This window comes from Lontra canadensis, unplaced genomic scaffold, assembly GCF_010015895.1.
Source record: "Lontra canadensis isolate GAN:19392208 unplaced genomic scaffold, GSC_riverotter_1.0 scaffold44, whole genome shotgun sequence".
NCBI classification, from domain to species: Eukaryota; Metazoa; Chordata; class Mammalia; order Carnivora; family Mustelidae; genus Lontra; species Lontra canadensis.
Genome location: NW_022631038.1, coordinates 783,433 through 797,426, shown reverse-complemented (window position 1 = coordinate 797,426; position 13,994 = coordinate 783,433). Strand labels below are relative to the sequence as shown.

Here is a 13,994-nt window from a genome sequence, read left to right as displayed (position 1 = left end):
TAACCTGCTGTCTTGCACTCCCTCAGACCCTTTTAATTTTCCTCCACCTGTTTCCATTCTGTTTCCCAGACTTGGTCGTCTCCTTGTTCTGTGTCCAGGTTTGCTGATTCTTTCGCACGGTGAGATCTGCCTTGAATCTCTTTAGGGAAATTTCCACTTCAGTCATCGTAATTTTCAGCTCTTGACTTTCTTTGGTTTCTGTTTAGGTTTTCTATCTCCTTATTCATATTTATGTTTTGTTCACATATTGTTTTCTTGACATCCTCCACATCTTCATTTCTTTAAATATCCTTAATACTTTCCTTTTAATGTCTTTGTCTAGTGTATCTGATATCATGTCTTTTTCAGGGGTGGTTTTTGTTGATTTATAATTTTCCTTTCATACTTTTTTGGGTGTTTTTTTTAATGCCTCATTATTGTTGAACACTTTCTTTTTTTCTCTTTTAGTATAATAACGTGGTAACTCTAGAATTCAGTTCTCTCTCTTCCTCAGGGTTGGCTGGGGTTTTAGTCATTATATTGATTCGTTGATTTTTTTATTATTATAGGCTGTCGTTGTGCTGGGTTATCAGTCTGAGGTGTACATTTAATGTCTCCTCGGGTCTTGTCTGAGCCTTTCCGTGGGCACGCACAGTCCCTTCCTAATTCCCACCTATGCAGCTGTTTCCGAACGTCCTAATGTGTGGCTCCCAAAAGGGGGCCAAAGGGGCCCTTGCCCTTTCAATGCCCTTGGTGTCGCCAGAGCTGGAGCTGGAGGGGCGGCAGCGATGGCCGCCAGGCTCGGTGTCGGCACCTGTGTGATGGGAAGCCACCATCAGTGTCAGAGCGTAGACCCTGCTACTGGGAGGACAGGTCCTTGCCCACCTGGCGTCTGCAGGCTGTTCCAGAAACACGTGCACAGCTGCCTGCGGCGTGGCTGGGTGGCCGTGACCGTGCTGAGAGCTCGGAGAGACCCAAACTGACGACTTCCCCTGGACAGTTGCAGGCTTCGGCAGACCCCATGGTCCCCAAAGAGTCCCATCAGACAGAGTCTGCCCCTGGGGTCGTTGCCCGGGTCGGGAGAGATTCCTGGTGCTCCCCGCTCTGCCCTCTTCCCAGCATCCTCTGTCTAAATTCCCTTGTTTTTCACCTTTATTCCACAGTGCGGCTTCCCTGCTCACTCGCTGAATCCAGCTCGTACACTTGTTTCTATCACTGCACGTACCTGAAGTGAAAAAGGTTGCTAACTTGCTATTTTTCCCCTTCTCTCCTGCGAACAGGAAGACTGCGACCCACCCGTCCATGAGAGTCTCAGCATAGAAAACACACTGTGGGCAAGCACCATTGTCGCATCAGGTACGAGACACGTTCTCTCACTAGCACCAGCTCTCACACCTAGGTGCTCTGTGTAGTGGAGTTCCTGTGCACATGGTGTCTGAAAATCCTGCCCTGCGTTACCAGGGCCCTTACCCTGAGGTCTGAGTCCTAGGCAAGCTCTGGCTGTGGGCTGTGGGCTGTGGGCTGTGCCTGGCAAGGAGCAAGACGCAGAGCAGCTTGGGGGCTTCTGCTGGTTCTGATTCTCGGCAGACTTTTCAGTGTCCCTCACTCGGAGGTGGCACAGCGCAATTGGGGAGGGAAGTGGTGGTCCTTGGGGGATCTTCCCACTCCTCAGTCACCCAGGAGAGTTCTGAAGAGGTCACTGAGCTGGGTTTGTCTGTCGGGGAGAAAAGTATCCAACGAGATGGGGGCTTTGGGAGGTATTTCATGTTGGGCCTTTGGATACCAGAGTAAAGCTTCTTAATTTTCTTCCGAGTGACACTGGGGGATGTTGCAGTATTTCTACTGTCTGAACAGGGCGGGGGTAGTGACCTAAAGACACATTTTGGGAAGTAGATTCTCTGGGAGGTATTGAAATCTAAATGATGGTTAGCTTCTCAGAAACTGGTTGACTTAGTACTGGTAACCAGGGGAGAATCTTAGCAGCGGGGAGCCTGGGGGATGCTGGTGGGGGTTGGAAGGCTGGGGGACTTCTAATACTCAGGGTAGGGCTGTCTGTCTTCTCAATCTGTGGCCCAACACCCACAGCCTTCCTGTCTCGGAGTTCGGTTGCTCTTCTGATCCCTCCGCAGGCCAGGTGCTGGTGAATGCCCAGGCCTGGGCGTTCAGGGGAAGGACAGCTTATTGAGGTGAGGCCAGTGCTTTACCCTCTGCCAAGTGCCATGGGGAAGTACAGGTGCCCCCAAAGCAAAGAAGCCAAAATCCTTACCTGGCCAGAGCTCATGGGAGGAGCAAGCAGGGGCTCCAGGAAGGGGGTGGAGGGGCGCAGGTTGGATTTGGGAGCTCACCGGCAGCTGTGTTGAGGGCCTTGCCGCTGTGGGCAGGGGAGGCTGGTGCCAGGGCCTCGGGCCCCGGAAGGGAAGGGCAGAGCAGTGCTGGGCGCGCGGGGGCCATGGGGCCTGTGTGCATAGTAGCGTGTAAACCAGACCCCTGTGGGGGTCCGTGTGTGTACCTCTTAGGGACTAGAGGATGCGAGGGAACCTAGTTTTATACTAATGTTTTCTATGTTTAAGAAAAAGCTTGATGGCAAAAAGGACAATTCTAATAGAAATTGAGGCATTTCGTGATTTTTGTGCTGATGATTTTTAAAATTTCTCAAACTAAAGAGAAAGAGAAGTAAGGAGAGCACACCAAGGAGAGAGTCGGAGGGAGCAGGTCAGGTCTTAGGCTGCGTTGACCCCAGGAAAGAGACACTCGCCGTGCCTGAGGGGGTCACTGTGGACAGGGCACTGCTGCCAGGAGAAGTCCCAGTCTCGTCTGGTGCTTCCTCCTTGCTGCTGTTCTGGGTCACAGGCCCATGTGGTGCTGTTGCCGGTAGCCTCCCTGTGCCGGCCCCCTGTTCACACGGCCACACAGCCAAGCTGTCGCAGGATCAGGATTTCATCCAGAGGGCTGTCCTCAAGGGCTGTCACCCTTCAGCCTTTAGTATTTCATCATTTATAGGAAAATATTTAAAACATTCTGTAAATACACTGATGCTTGGTCACAGACTTCACATTTTCCATGTCTACGGCTGTATTCTGTTTTGTTTCCATCATAATGAAGATGCTTTTTCAAAAATGTTTTATTTGTGATCTTTTTGCTCCCTGTGTATTAGAATGTTGCTACTGATCCCCAGTGCTATCGATCTGTGGCCTCTCTCCTCGCAGAGACAGAAGCCCCCGAGTGGAAGGCTTCCATGTTGCCCTTGATAACTCCCCATACACACCACTCCTGTCCTGTCCTCCACTCTCTGGGTGACCTGGACGCGTGGTAGCTCCTGGTTGCATATGTGGGCAGAGCAGACACGAATCTAGGTGTCACATAGGCTCGCCACGCTGACAACTGTTTCTGACTCCCTCGTGCGTAGAAGTCAGCCCACTGGGCCTGTGTCCCAAGAACGGATTTCTACTGCTCCAAAACCATCCGTTCAAAAAAATTTAAATAAGACACTTCTAATTTTAATTTGTGTTTGGACATTTTAAAAATGCAAGCTGTTTTCATTAATTTTAAATATTTTAATACATACCTACCTTTATTTAAAAACCTTAATAGTGTGAGCAGTTACTAGATTCTGCATATTATCAAACTGCTGTGCTCAAGCAATGTTTGAAAGACCTTGGGTTTCTAGGAGTTACTTAAGGTCTCATATTTTCTTTATACTTGATTGTAAGTTGAGAAAGAAAGACCAGAATTTTTTAAAATCTTATTTTTTAAATGATATGTGTCCACTGAATTCAGGTTGCCTCCTAGGTAAAGTGAACTTGGGCCTTCCTCCCTTGTCCTGGGGTTCTGAGTGTGTGGGAACGAGGGCTCATGTTAGCACTACAGAGGACCAAGGACCAAGGGTCCCTGAAGAGGGACAGACACAGCTGCTTGTGGTGCCTCCATCTTCATCCCCCTGTTGGTCTGTGAGCGCCATTCTTCCGAGAGCAGAGTCCGTGACAAGAGAGTGTTCTGATCTTCAACTACCAAGAGCCGGGAAGCAGAGATGTTCCTCTCGAGCAGGGCTGCTGGGCGCATGTGCCCACGGCAGTGACCCCCCTCTAGAGTGGGGGCGCGAGTGCCGTCGGCGGTGGATCCCCCAAAGCAAGGCTGCTGGGCATGTGTGCTCACGGGGGTCCAGGCTGACCTCTCTAGAGTGAGGGCCTATGCGTAGACAGCGGTCCAGGACGGGTACTGCTTGTGATAAATAAAATGAGAGTAAATACTTGGACACTTTTATAAAGCAGTTTGATGAAATAATTTAATGTTGAAAAAATTGGGATATACGTATTCTTTTTGGTTTTTGTGTTGTTTCATCTCCTTCGGTGATGTTTGGCATGGGATTTCACGAGACTAGTCCTCGCGACAGCTTAGGAACTTTGAAATCACCCCTTCTGCTGTGGTGTGCATGGTTTGTGAGGCTCCTGCTGCAGGGCGGGCGCTGGACGGGCAGTGGGAAAGCAGGAGAGCGGGTGTCCCGCTGCAGCCCCCGAGGGGCCGGGCCTCGAGAGCTGCGCTGCGGCTGCGCCGGCGGTGGGTGGGGGCCGCAGGTGGCGCAGGCGCAGTGGGAAGCGCAGGGACAGGCGGCCCCGCCCGAGGAGGGCGCAGGGCGCGGTGGGCGGAGCCCAGAGCTGGTGCCGGTCGCAGTGTCCGTCTGTGCCAGTGTGTGTCCCCGGAGCAGTGTCTCTGAGTCACTTTGCTGAGGCGAGTCCCCAGCGTTTGTGGGGCCGTCGTGCGCTCGTGTCCAGCCGAGCCCGGGGCTCTGTCGGGACGGGCCGAGGGAGGCACCATCTGCCCGGCCGCCGGCAGGTGCCTGTGCGACCGTCGGGAAGTACTTTGGTTGGTTGCGAGCTCTCAGGTCGGTCGGTCTGTCTCTGGCGTGTTACCTCTGTCCGACCTGCGATGAGCGTGCCCTGTGTTCGCTCTCAGGCCTTCTTTTGAAATGAGCAGGAGGCCCGCGGCCGCGTCTTTGCCTTCCGGGCGGAGCGCTCAGCCTTGCCGCCCGGACTCGTCCCCGAGTCCGAACGAGCGGCGTGAGGCGGGCGCTGCGCACGGGCCGGCCGTCCTAGTACGCAGGAAACCGGACGGCCTCCGAGAGAAACGCCTGTTCTGAGTGACGGAGTATCCCTTTGTAGTGGGGGTGGGATGATCCCATGATACGGACGGCGCCTTGGCGAGACGCCGGTGGCCGCGCACGGAAAACTCCGGGAGCCTTCGGTTAGATGCTCTTCGCAGGGGCCGTGCTCCGCGTGCAGCACGGACAGGCGTATCTGCGTGCGTCTGAGCGCACGAGTGTTGATGGTCCCGTCGGGCCTCAGATGGCATGGGGGTACTTGCAACTGTCATGCCAACCGAGAGTCAACACTGCTCATGGTTGTCCGGATTTTAGGACAGTGTTTTCTAGCCTGATCACGTGTTAAGCCTTTTCTGAGACTCTGTTCTGCTCACATTAAAAAGAATGTTGTAGTTTATCTTGTTCCTTTTTTGTACTTTTTTAGTATTAGTGAGCTCATTTAACACGAGGCGCTCGTAGATTCTGGTTAAGTGTAGTTGGCAGACTAGGAAGAAAGCCCTGACGCGGTCGGAGCCACCGTATTGCTTCAGCGGCAGGAGAACTGCTGCTGTGTTTGTCGTGGGGGTCCTCTGTAGGGTGAGGTCACTGCATCGCCCGTGCTTTCCTGTCACCCGGCGCGGACCCATCGTCCGCGGGTTTGTTTGGACAGTGATCCAGAAGGGTAGCGCCCGCACAGTTTGGGCCGCCTTCCGGGCCGGAGGGGCTGCTCTGCTTCCAAGAGGCAAAGAAGTTCAACCTCACAGCTCTGCCAGCCGCACACAGTTAACAAGGGGAGAAGAAAGGAGATGCTTATTTTGAAAGAAACATGTGTCACCTCTGCGGGGTGACTGCTGAGCAGCCCTCTAGCTCCTCCCTGTCTTCCTGAACATTCCATGGGTGAAACTGTCCATTATCTAATGCGTGTAATTTGCAGCTCTCTGTTCATACAAATCCAAGAGGTCGCTAGGGTTACCTTTATTCCGTGGTCCCGACTTATGACGCACTGAATTGCACACAGTGCGCTAATGTGACATCAAAGAGTTTTTGTCGAACCGTTACAGTGAATTCTGCAGCGTTGTTGGTCTTCGGGAGTTCATGGATGTGATCATCTTTGATCATTTCTCATCAGAATTTATGGAAACTAGGAGTATAGATTATGCATAGCTACAGTTTAGAACAGACTTCTGTGGTTTCTAATGTGACATCACAGAGGTGAGAGCCTCTGAGCCTTTGTGACCCAAGGGCTGTTCCGGCTGCTTTCGTCTTTTACCTGAAGTCCGAGACGCGCACACACTTACAAAACCAGACTTTAGGAGACATGAGTTAAAAAGGCTAGTTACATCTAAATTCAGCATCAGATATTCGTGATGTAACTGTCCCTCATTGTTTTAATTGTATACGAGCTGAAATGTCCGCAGAGGCTCGCAGACCCAGCAGTGCTCGACTGTGTCGCTCGGGGACGGTGGCTCCGCAGGGGCAGGGCTGCTCTGAAGGCCCCGGCATGCGTCCAGGGACTTGAGGACGCAGCGTCCCTGCACTTACCTGCGGGGCTGCCCACGAGGACCAGCGAGCGGTGTCAGCCTTTCTCCTGACGGCGAGAAGATTGTTAGTCCATTTCCTGACGTTGTACGTAGGGAAATTTGTACGGCTGAAGCAATCATTTGAGTTCCTCGGAGTTTATTTTGAAAGTTGAGATTAGACTTTCTTGAACAAGCTAAATTAAATGTGCTGTGAGATAAATTTATGTAAAAGTGAGTAGTGAATAATATTCTCCCTCGAGACTTTGATGAGGAAGTGTTCTCTCTGCCCACCCTTTGAGGCATCTCTGTAAGCACCGCTCTCGTGTTTTCACAGGTACTGTAATAGGTGTTGTCATTTATACTGGAAAAGAGACTCGGAGTGTAATGAACACATCCAATCCAAAAAATAAGGTAGGCTAGATGAAGGGGCAGCTGCTTTAATGACCGATTTTCCCTTTCAGTAAGAAAGTACGTCCGGTTCTGAAGAGCCTGTTCATAACCTAAACCAGACTTTGAAAAGTGCTGGTGGTCTCAGGTCTGCATTCTCTGTATTTAATGTGACAGCATGCTCATACTGAAGAACTTCCAGAAGTATCTTTTCTTGGTCAATCAAAGTTTCTGTATCTCTTAAGTTTTCTTTGTTGGATATACCATTTGCCCATAATTTGATACTTAGTTGTGGTCTCTTCTTTTCAGTTTACTTATTTTATAATTTGTACTCTTTTTTTATGTTGATGGCTCATTTAAAAAAAAAGAATCTATATTAATATTTAATAGTATTTGATGGTGTGACATTGTTGAACTTGTTTCATTTATTTTCATTTCATAAGCATGTTGAAAACAGATTTTAGTTTTAAAGACTGCTTGATTAAATTCCTAAATTAATCATATTTCTGTTACACTCCTGAAACTGTCGTTTGCACAGGCAGCAAGTGTATGCAAGTTACATAGTTTGAATTCTCCGTTGCTGTTACTTGGTTAATACATTTTGTATGGTCAAGTCACAGAGAGTGCTCATGTCCACTTTATGAGAAGTCTTTTTAACTGTGCATTTTACTCTTTATTTGAAATGTACCTGAGCTGCATCTAAGTAGCACAGAAGAAGCACTCCCACGCATTCAGGACTTGCTTTGTGAGTAACTAAGAACTTTTGTAGGAAGTTTTATTGCTGAGCAGAGGAAATGAAGTAAATCTTTGAAAAGATATTTTTAAAGACAAAATGCATTCCATTTTTTCCAGCTAAATACTGTTTCAAAAACCAGTTAGCCCTCCTGGCGTTGGGAAAGTGGCCCTTACAGAGGCGCTCTGGGGCGTGTCCTGTCTGGAGGGCGTCCTTACCCCCCCGCCAGGGCGCACGGCTCCTCCCAGCGGGGCTGACGAAGAGGCGTTCCTTGGACTCCAGATGTCTGTGTGTGACACGTTTACTCAAGTGAAAGACCGTTTCGTCAGTATAAGTTCTACTGTGATAACAGGGAAAACGATGCGTGTCGATGTGTATTACAGCCTCGGGCCCATCCGAGGAGACTGAATGTACCACAGGTTATTACTTTCCAGTAGACTTAGATGTATTTAAAAATGAATTATTAAACAAATTATTGACAGTTACATGCATATTTGTTGGTATGTGTTCTGTAAAGTACAGCGATTTTTTTCTTTACTAAGCAGAACTAGAATGTTCTACTGATGCATATACAGGTTGTAGGGTACGCTTTGTTTCTTAATCATTCCTAGTCATTTTGCTGTTAGGATGACTGTGAGGGTAAATTTAAATATGAAATTTTAAAATCTTAAAAGTTACCCTGTCATGTAACACAGCTCCTGTGTCCTCCCGCCTCACGCTTCAGGACAGCTTCCTTTCTGCCCGCTCCCATCGTCTGTGTCCACACCTCCCCGTTGTGCACACGCTTTTGGTTTTGGCTGCCACGCTCTTCCCGTTGGGGGTGTGGACACAGTTGGGCGACCTTTCTGCAGTGTGTACCGGCGGTGAAGAACTTCGGCCTGGGGCTTTGCTGCGCGGCCAGAGTCTGGGCAGTGCTGCCAACCAGCCCTGTGATACTGGGCAAATGGCTTGCTTCTGCGTCTTACCGCTCAGCACCTGTTACCCAGCATTACTGTCTTCCTGTACCGTGAAGTGTGCCTTGAGAGTGAGTGCCCCGAAACACTCGGCGTACACCTAGCTGTGCGGGCACCCCGCCCCCGCTGCCCCGCCAGGTGGCCTGGATGTGCTTGTGCCCCAGTCAGCAGTCCTCCCTCCCTCCTGTAAAAAAAAAACAAAAAAAAACCAAGCTTGGAAACGTCCTTGGTGTTAACTTAGCATACCTTAATAGGAAGGGTATCTGTGACTTTTTGCAGAGCTGGATTCAGAGCCCCTCTCTGCCGCTTCTCCGCCTCACGGGTGGCACACACATGCTCTTCCGCTGGCTGGCGGCTTCCTGGTGCTGCCGTCAGACCTCCCTGCAGGTGGGACTCCTGGTGACCGTGACAGCTGAGGCCCAGGCAGAGCCTGGCGCGTGGCCGTTGCTGCGTGAAGTGCTTGGTCTGTGACTTTGAATCCGTACCGCTGCGCTCGGAGGGAACGGCGGCATCTTGTTCCGGAGCCGGGGACGTTGTGACGCAGGGGTCTGTGCTTACCGCGGGGCGGCTGGCTTCTCTGTGGAAGCGCTGTGGGTCAGGGAGAGCCACTTCTGTAAATTCAGGAGTGCTTCCAGGAGGAGCATAGAATCTCTAAATCTGCATGCCTTATTAAATCTTCCCAAGTGTCAAGTGCCAGATTCGTAAGAAAAAAATGCGGGAAACATTATAAGCTACAGTGGCCAAAAAGTCACAGGTGTAATAGACCTGGGGGAAGTACTGGTGTATGTTGAATGAGAAGAGTATGTGGTGTCGAGTCCCGAAAGAGGGAAAGGAGGACAGAAAACGTTACTTGCTGTCAGACAGCACATGGAGACGACATCTCCGTGTCCTTCAGTAGGTGACTAAACCAGCGAACCTTTGGACTTCAGAGAAGGCCCCTGGACACAAAAAGGAGACATTTCAGAGGGAAAGCAGATCATTTCCCTGAGTTTGCCTTCTTTAGAGAAGCTCACCATTCCTCAGACTCCGTTCCATGGTGTGTGGAGGGCAGCGACGGACTCGGCGATGGGGGGACATGTCGCTGTGGAGTTCACGACAGCAAAGGAATCGGGGCTGGAAATCCGTATTTGTGAACGAGTCCTCTCTAAGTCATGCTGTGGTACAAATTGCCCTAAAAACCGCAGTGGCTTCACTACGACAGAGACTGCTTTTCTCCTCAGTGCGTGTCTGATGTGTGGGCGGGCGCGCTGCGCATCACCGTCCCTCAGGGAGCCCTGCTGGGCACGTGCCTCCGGGACCGCTGGGTGCGAAGACGCGGGCGGGAGGGTTACACACCGAATGGCTCAGGCCACCCTTCCTTGGCCAGAGCAAGGAATAGCTTCATGGAAGGTGAAGGAGTCAGAAAGGGGCAGGCTGAGCCCCAGTGCGGAAGGTGGGAAAGGGGAATATTCAATGACTTAGGGCCATGGGTACCCCGTCGTGGTCATCGATGAGAGTTCCCAGGCCTTTTATGTACCGTAAGAGCCAAAACAAAACAGGAGCGGACCAGAGCCCTCCCCAGTGCGGGCACGGGCCTGAAGCGGAGGAGGAGGAGGCAGGAAGGACGGTCGTAGCCCGGGGGGAGGCCTGCAGTGCACCGGCGCTGCAGAGGTCGGTGGGGAGAAAAATGGAGAGAGACGAGTGGATGTTGCGACAGGAATCATTGTCTGTAATTGTTGTGGGGGACCAGATGCAGAAGCAGATGGGGGTACCGGGGATGAGGGAAGGCCCTTGCGGCCAAGGCTCGGGAGGGAGCCCAGCACACCAGGTCGGCCGCGGGGATGCAGGCAGAGGGTCTAACTGGTGTTGTTTGTTTCTGATGAAAAAATGGTAAAATTTCATGCTTTCCATAAAACAAGAAAGGCCTTAGTTTATAAAGGAGAAGCTGTCGTCTGTGGAAGGATGAGTCTTAGGGGCGTCCCGCGGCCACTTCGGATCCCTGGAGAGAAGATTCCGTTGTCAGCGTGGAAGAGCTGCCGTGTGCAGTAGCGCACGGCCCCGTGGCCCTGGACACGTGTGGACCGTCCTCGGTCCGCCAGCCAGTGTCTCTCGCTTCATAGCGCGTCCATGGCCTGCCTTCCCTGGAGCGTGGGGAGGAGGTCGTGCTCATTTGTGCCACGTCTGTGCGCTTCGGGACGCAAGCACTCCTGGAGGAGCAGCGCTGAGCGGCGGTGGAGAAGCGAACGATGACTGTCACTCAGGGACAGGGACGCACAGTGCGGCCGGCGGGAGCTGGAGAGGGTTGGCCCAAGAGTTCACCTCCTGTTCTCGAGCTGTGTCGGGCTGTGTGAAGGCCCCGACTGCTGCTGGATTCTTCCGTTCGTAGCAGAGCCCGTCAGGGACGTGGGGCTCTCTCGGGCCGATGTTCGGGAGCCCCAGAGCAGAAGCAGAGACGTGGACAGAGAAGTGGTTGCGCCAGAGTGACCGGTGGTGGGGCAGGTGGGTCACGGCCACAGCCGCCTGCAGGTGCTCGCAGGTGGCACTGCTAGACATCACGGCCTGCCCGTGGGGCCCCTGTCTCCCCCCTGGGGAAACACCAGCCGTGCCTGCGGGTTGGGGGTTGTGAGTGTGACTTCCCCTGGAGGCCAGAGGTGTTCACCAGCACCTGTACCCTTCAGATCCCCTCCTGGGGCTGAGTAAGGGGATGTGCGCCATTTAAGCAGTTCGGCTGGTTGCTTCGTGAAACCTGTTTTTAAACTTGTCGTTCTGCCCATCTCACTTCTGAAGCCTTCATTTGGGCATTTCTCCTTTTGTCTTCAGTTTGTCTGTTTTGTTCTTCTGTTGCTGCTTGTCAGAAAGTAAACATTACACAGAAAAGTGAGGCGAAAATATGATGGCGTGTCTCATATTCTCCTGCGGCGACAGACGCCCCCACTTGTCACCAGCGCGCATTTTAAATAGATGGAGGCAGTCTCTGTAGCTGCTGCCGTTGCCACCTGTCTCCCTCTGCAACGCTCTCTGTCCACACGGCCCCGTCTTGTGGCCCCGCTGAGTGGCCTGGGGCTGGCGACATCAGCGTCACCACCGCCTGCGCAGGGGCTGCCCCCGGGTGTCTCTCCTCGACCTCCTGAGTCGGAAGCAGAGGGTTGGGACACATACTGATAACCGAGAGCCTCCGCCTCCGTCGTGGCCATGACAGTCTGAGTCAGAAGAGCCTCCGTAGGCAGCTGGACTCCGCTGCGGCCAGGGTCGCTGACCGGCCAGCGATGCCCCTGCGCGAACTCACGCTTCCAGAGTGGGCCTTGGAATCTAAGGTGATCATTTTATAGAATCAGAACGTACAGCTTTAAGCTTATTTGCAAGGCTTTACCAGAATACTCTCTAAGATGTAGCACGTTTTATCCTGTCATGGGGGTTAATACCGAATTCTATGATGTTGTTCAGTGGAGGAGGGTCCTGAGACGCAGGCCGTTTCCTGAGGCTCTTTTTCAGGACGAGAATGTGCGCCTCCAGCCTCCCGACAGGCATGAGGCAGGGACACGGGGTCCACCCAGTCTGAAATTTCTATCTTAAAACTTCGAACAAACCGAAAGTTCTTATTACTAAGCAGTTACTTTTATAATAATATTTGGTGAAAGTTTAAATTATAAGGAATACAGCTTGAGTAATGGGCTGTTTTATAAAACCTAGCTTGAGATATATTTAATAAGATGATACTTGATTACATTTAAGAGGGAAAAATTCTTAGAGGAGGTTAAGAAAAATCAATTGTGACAGGCTGCCATTTTCATGCCATTCATAATAATAAGTTGCTCAGAGCAAGAGCATCAAGGATGAAATGGTAATACAGACGGCTTCAAGCGGTTATTGTAATCCCTTGGGCATATTGATTTGTGTTTCTAATAAAAAGATGCTTTCAAACGTCTCACTGACAGACAGGTGATATGTGCCATTATGTGAATTAGAGCTACTTCTTGTTCTCTGAATTGTTGTAAAGGCATTTTCAGATAACAGAACAAAATAGAATCAGCTGCCCTGTATTTTGCAGGGTGAAATATCAAGGCTGTGTTGGAGAACAGCTTTCTTATTTTAAAAAGGACAAATTATTAATATTTTAAAAGTTGTGTTGACTTTTATTAAGATGTTACCAAAGAATAACTTAGTTCTCTTTTTTCTTGTGGTTGCGTGCAATCGTAGCACCCCTTAATTTTTCTAATGGTTGTCTTCTTGAGAAATAAGATATCTTTGGGTTTAAATATGTGTTTAGAAATGTGACTGTGTACCCCGTGCAAGTGCCTTTGCTGTGGGATACAGCAGCGTGGTCCATCTCCATAGGCAGTGAGGCTGCGGGAGTGCCGGGTTGGGATGACTGTTAGTAACAGTGACAAATCGCAGCGTTTGAAAGCCTCATCAGGAAAAGCTCAACGAGAGGAACAAGCGCCCAAGAGCGTAGTTGGGCGGCGTGCTGGCGGGACCCAGGGCAGCTCTCGGGGTTATGGCAAGCACATGCCCACCTTTGCTGCACTGCTGTGACCGTGCACTTCCGTATTACAGGTGTTCACAATTGGAAGTTGTGTCTTCATCAGCAGTGTGAATGTAAATAGACTTGTGATTTCAGGAAAGCAATAAAGAGGCAAAATGCTAAATGGTTAGAAAGCAGCCCTAACGATAACATCTGGGACGTAATGCTCTATCGGAGTGTGCAGCGGATAGCTACACCGGAAAACCTGGATTTAGCCCCTAAGTTCCTTTTAAATATGAATTTGATTATAAAGCAGGTGTTCTAAACAGGAGCGTGAGGATATTTATTTTTTAAAATAATTACTTTGTATCACTAAAGCACTTAGTGCTACATAAGTTCTGGTGAGGAGGGCTTGTGAATTACTTGTTGCTTACTTGGTGAGATTGTGGCCCCTTAAGTTCTTTATAATCACAGTCTTAACAGACAAGTACAGGGGCCCCTGGATGGCTCAGCTGGTTCAGTGTCTGACTCTCGATTTCGGCTCGGCTTGTGATCTCAGGATCCTGGGATCGAGCCCCGAGTCACCGGGGAGTCTGCTTGGGATTCTCTCTCCCCTCCCCCCACTCCCTCCCTCGTGCCCTTTCTCTCTAAATCAGTAAATAAATCTTCTAAAAATGAAAAGTATAATTTATTCAAGAAGCAAATAAATGTTTTCATAACTGTCTGGTTTTTTTTTGAAATCCTTGTTTCCTTACTCTGAGGCCATGAGAACTGTTAGAAATTTGTGGAAGTGTGATGCCTTGCTGACCATGATGTCTTCATCTGACTTAGTGTGAGCTCACAGAGCTGAGTACTTCCCATCACCAGATTATCCCGAAGCCTTTTTTGGTGGAAGCCATTTTGGACA

At 50.6% G+C, this 13,994-nt stretch overlaps 1 protein-coding gene across 3 annotated transcripts in view; it reads left to right on the top strand.

Moving 5' to 3' along the window:
- The window catches only part of ATP9B (ATPase phospholipid transporting 9B (putative)), a 225,117-nt gene that overhangs the window by 107,029 nt on the left and 104,094 nt on the right, over positions 1-13,994 (top strand). For 2 of the 3 annotated variants that reach the window (XM_032872196.1, XM_032872197.1), the window contains 2 exons: positions 1,260-1,335; positions 6,908-6,984. In XM_032872196.1, the coding sequence (XP_032728087.1) occupies positions 1,260-1,335; positions 6,908-6,984 (153 nt within the window). Of the gene's footprint in view, positions 1-1,259; positions 1,336-6,907; positions 6,985-13,994 lie in introns of those variants that run through there. The other variant, XM_032872198.1, reaches the window with a different exon arrangement.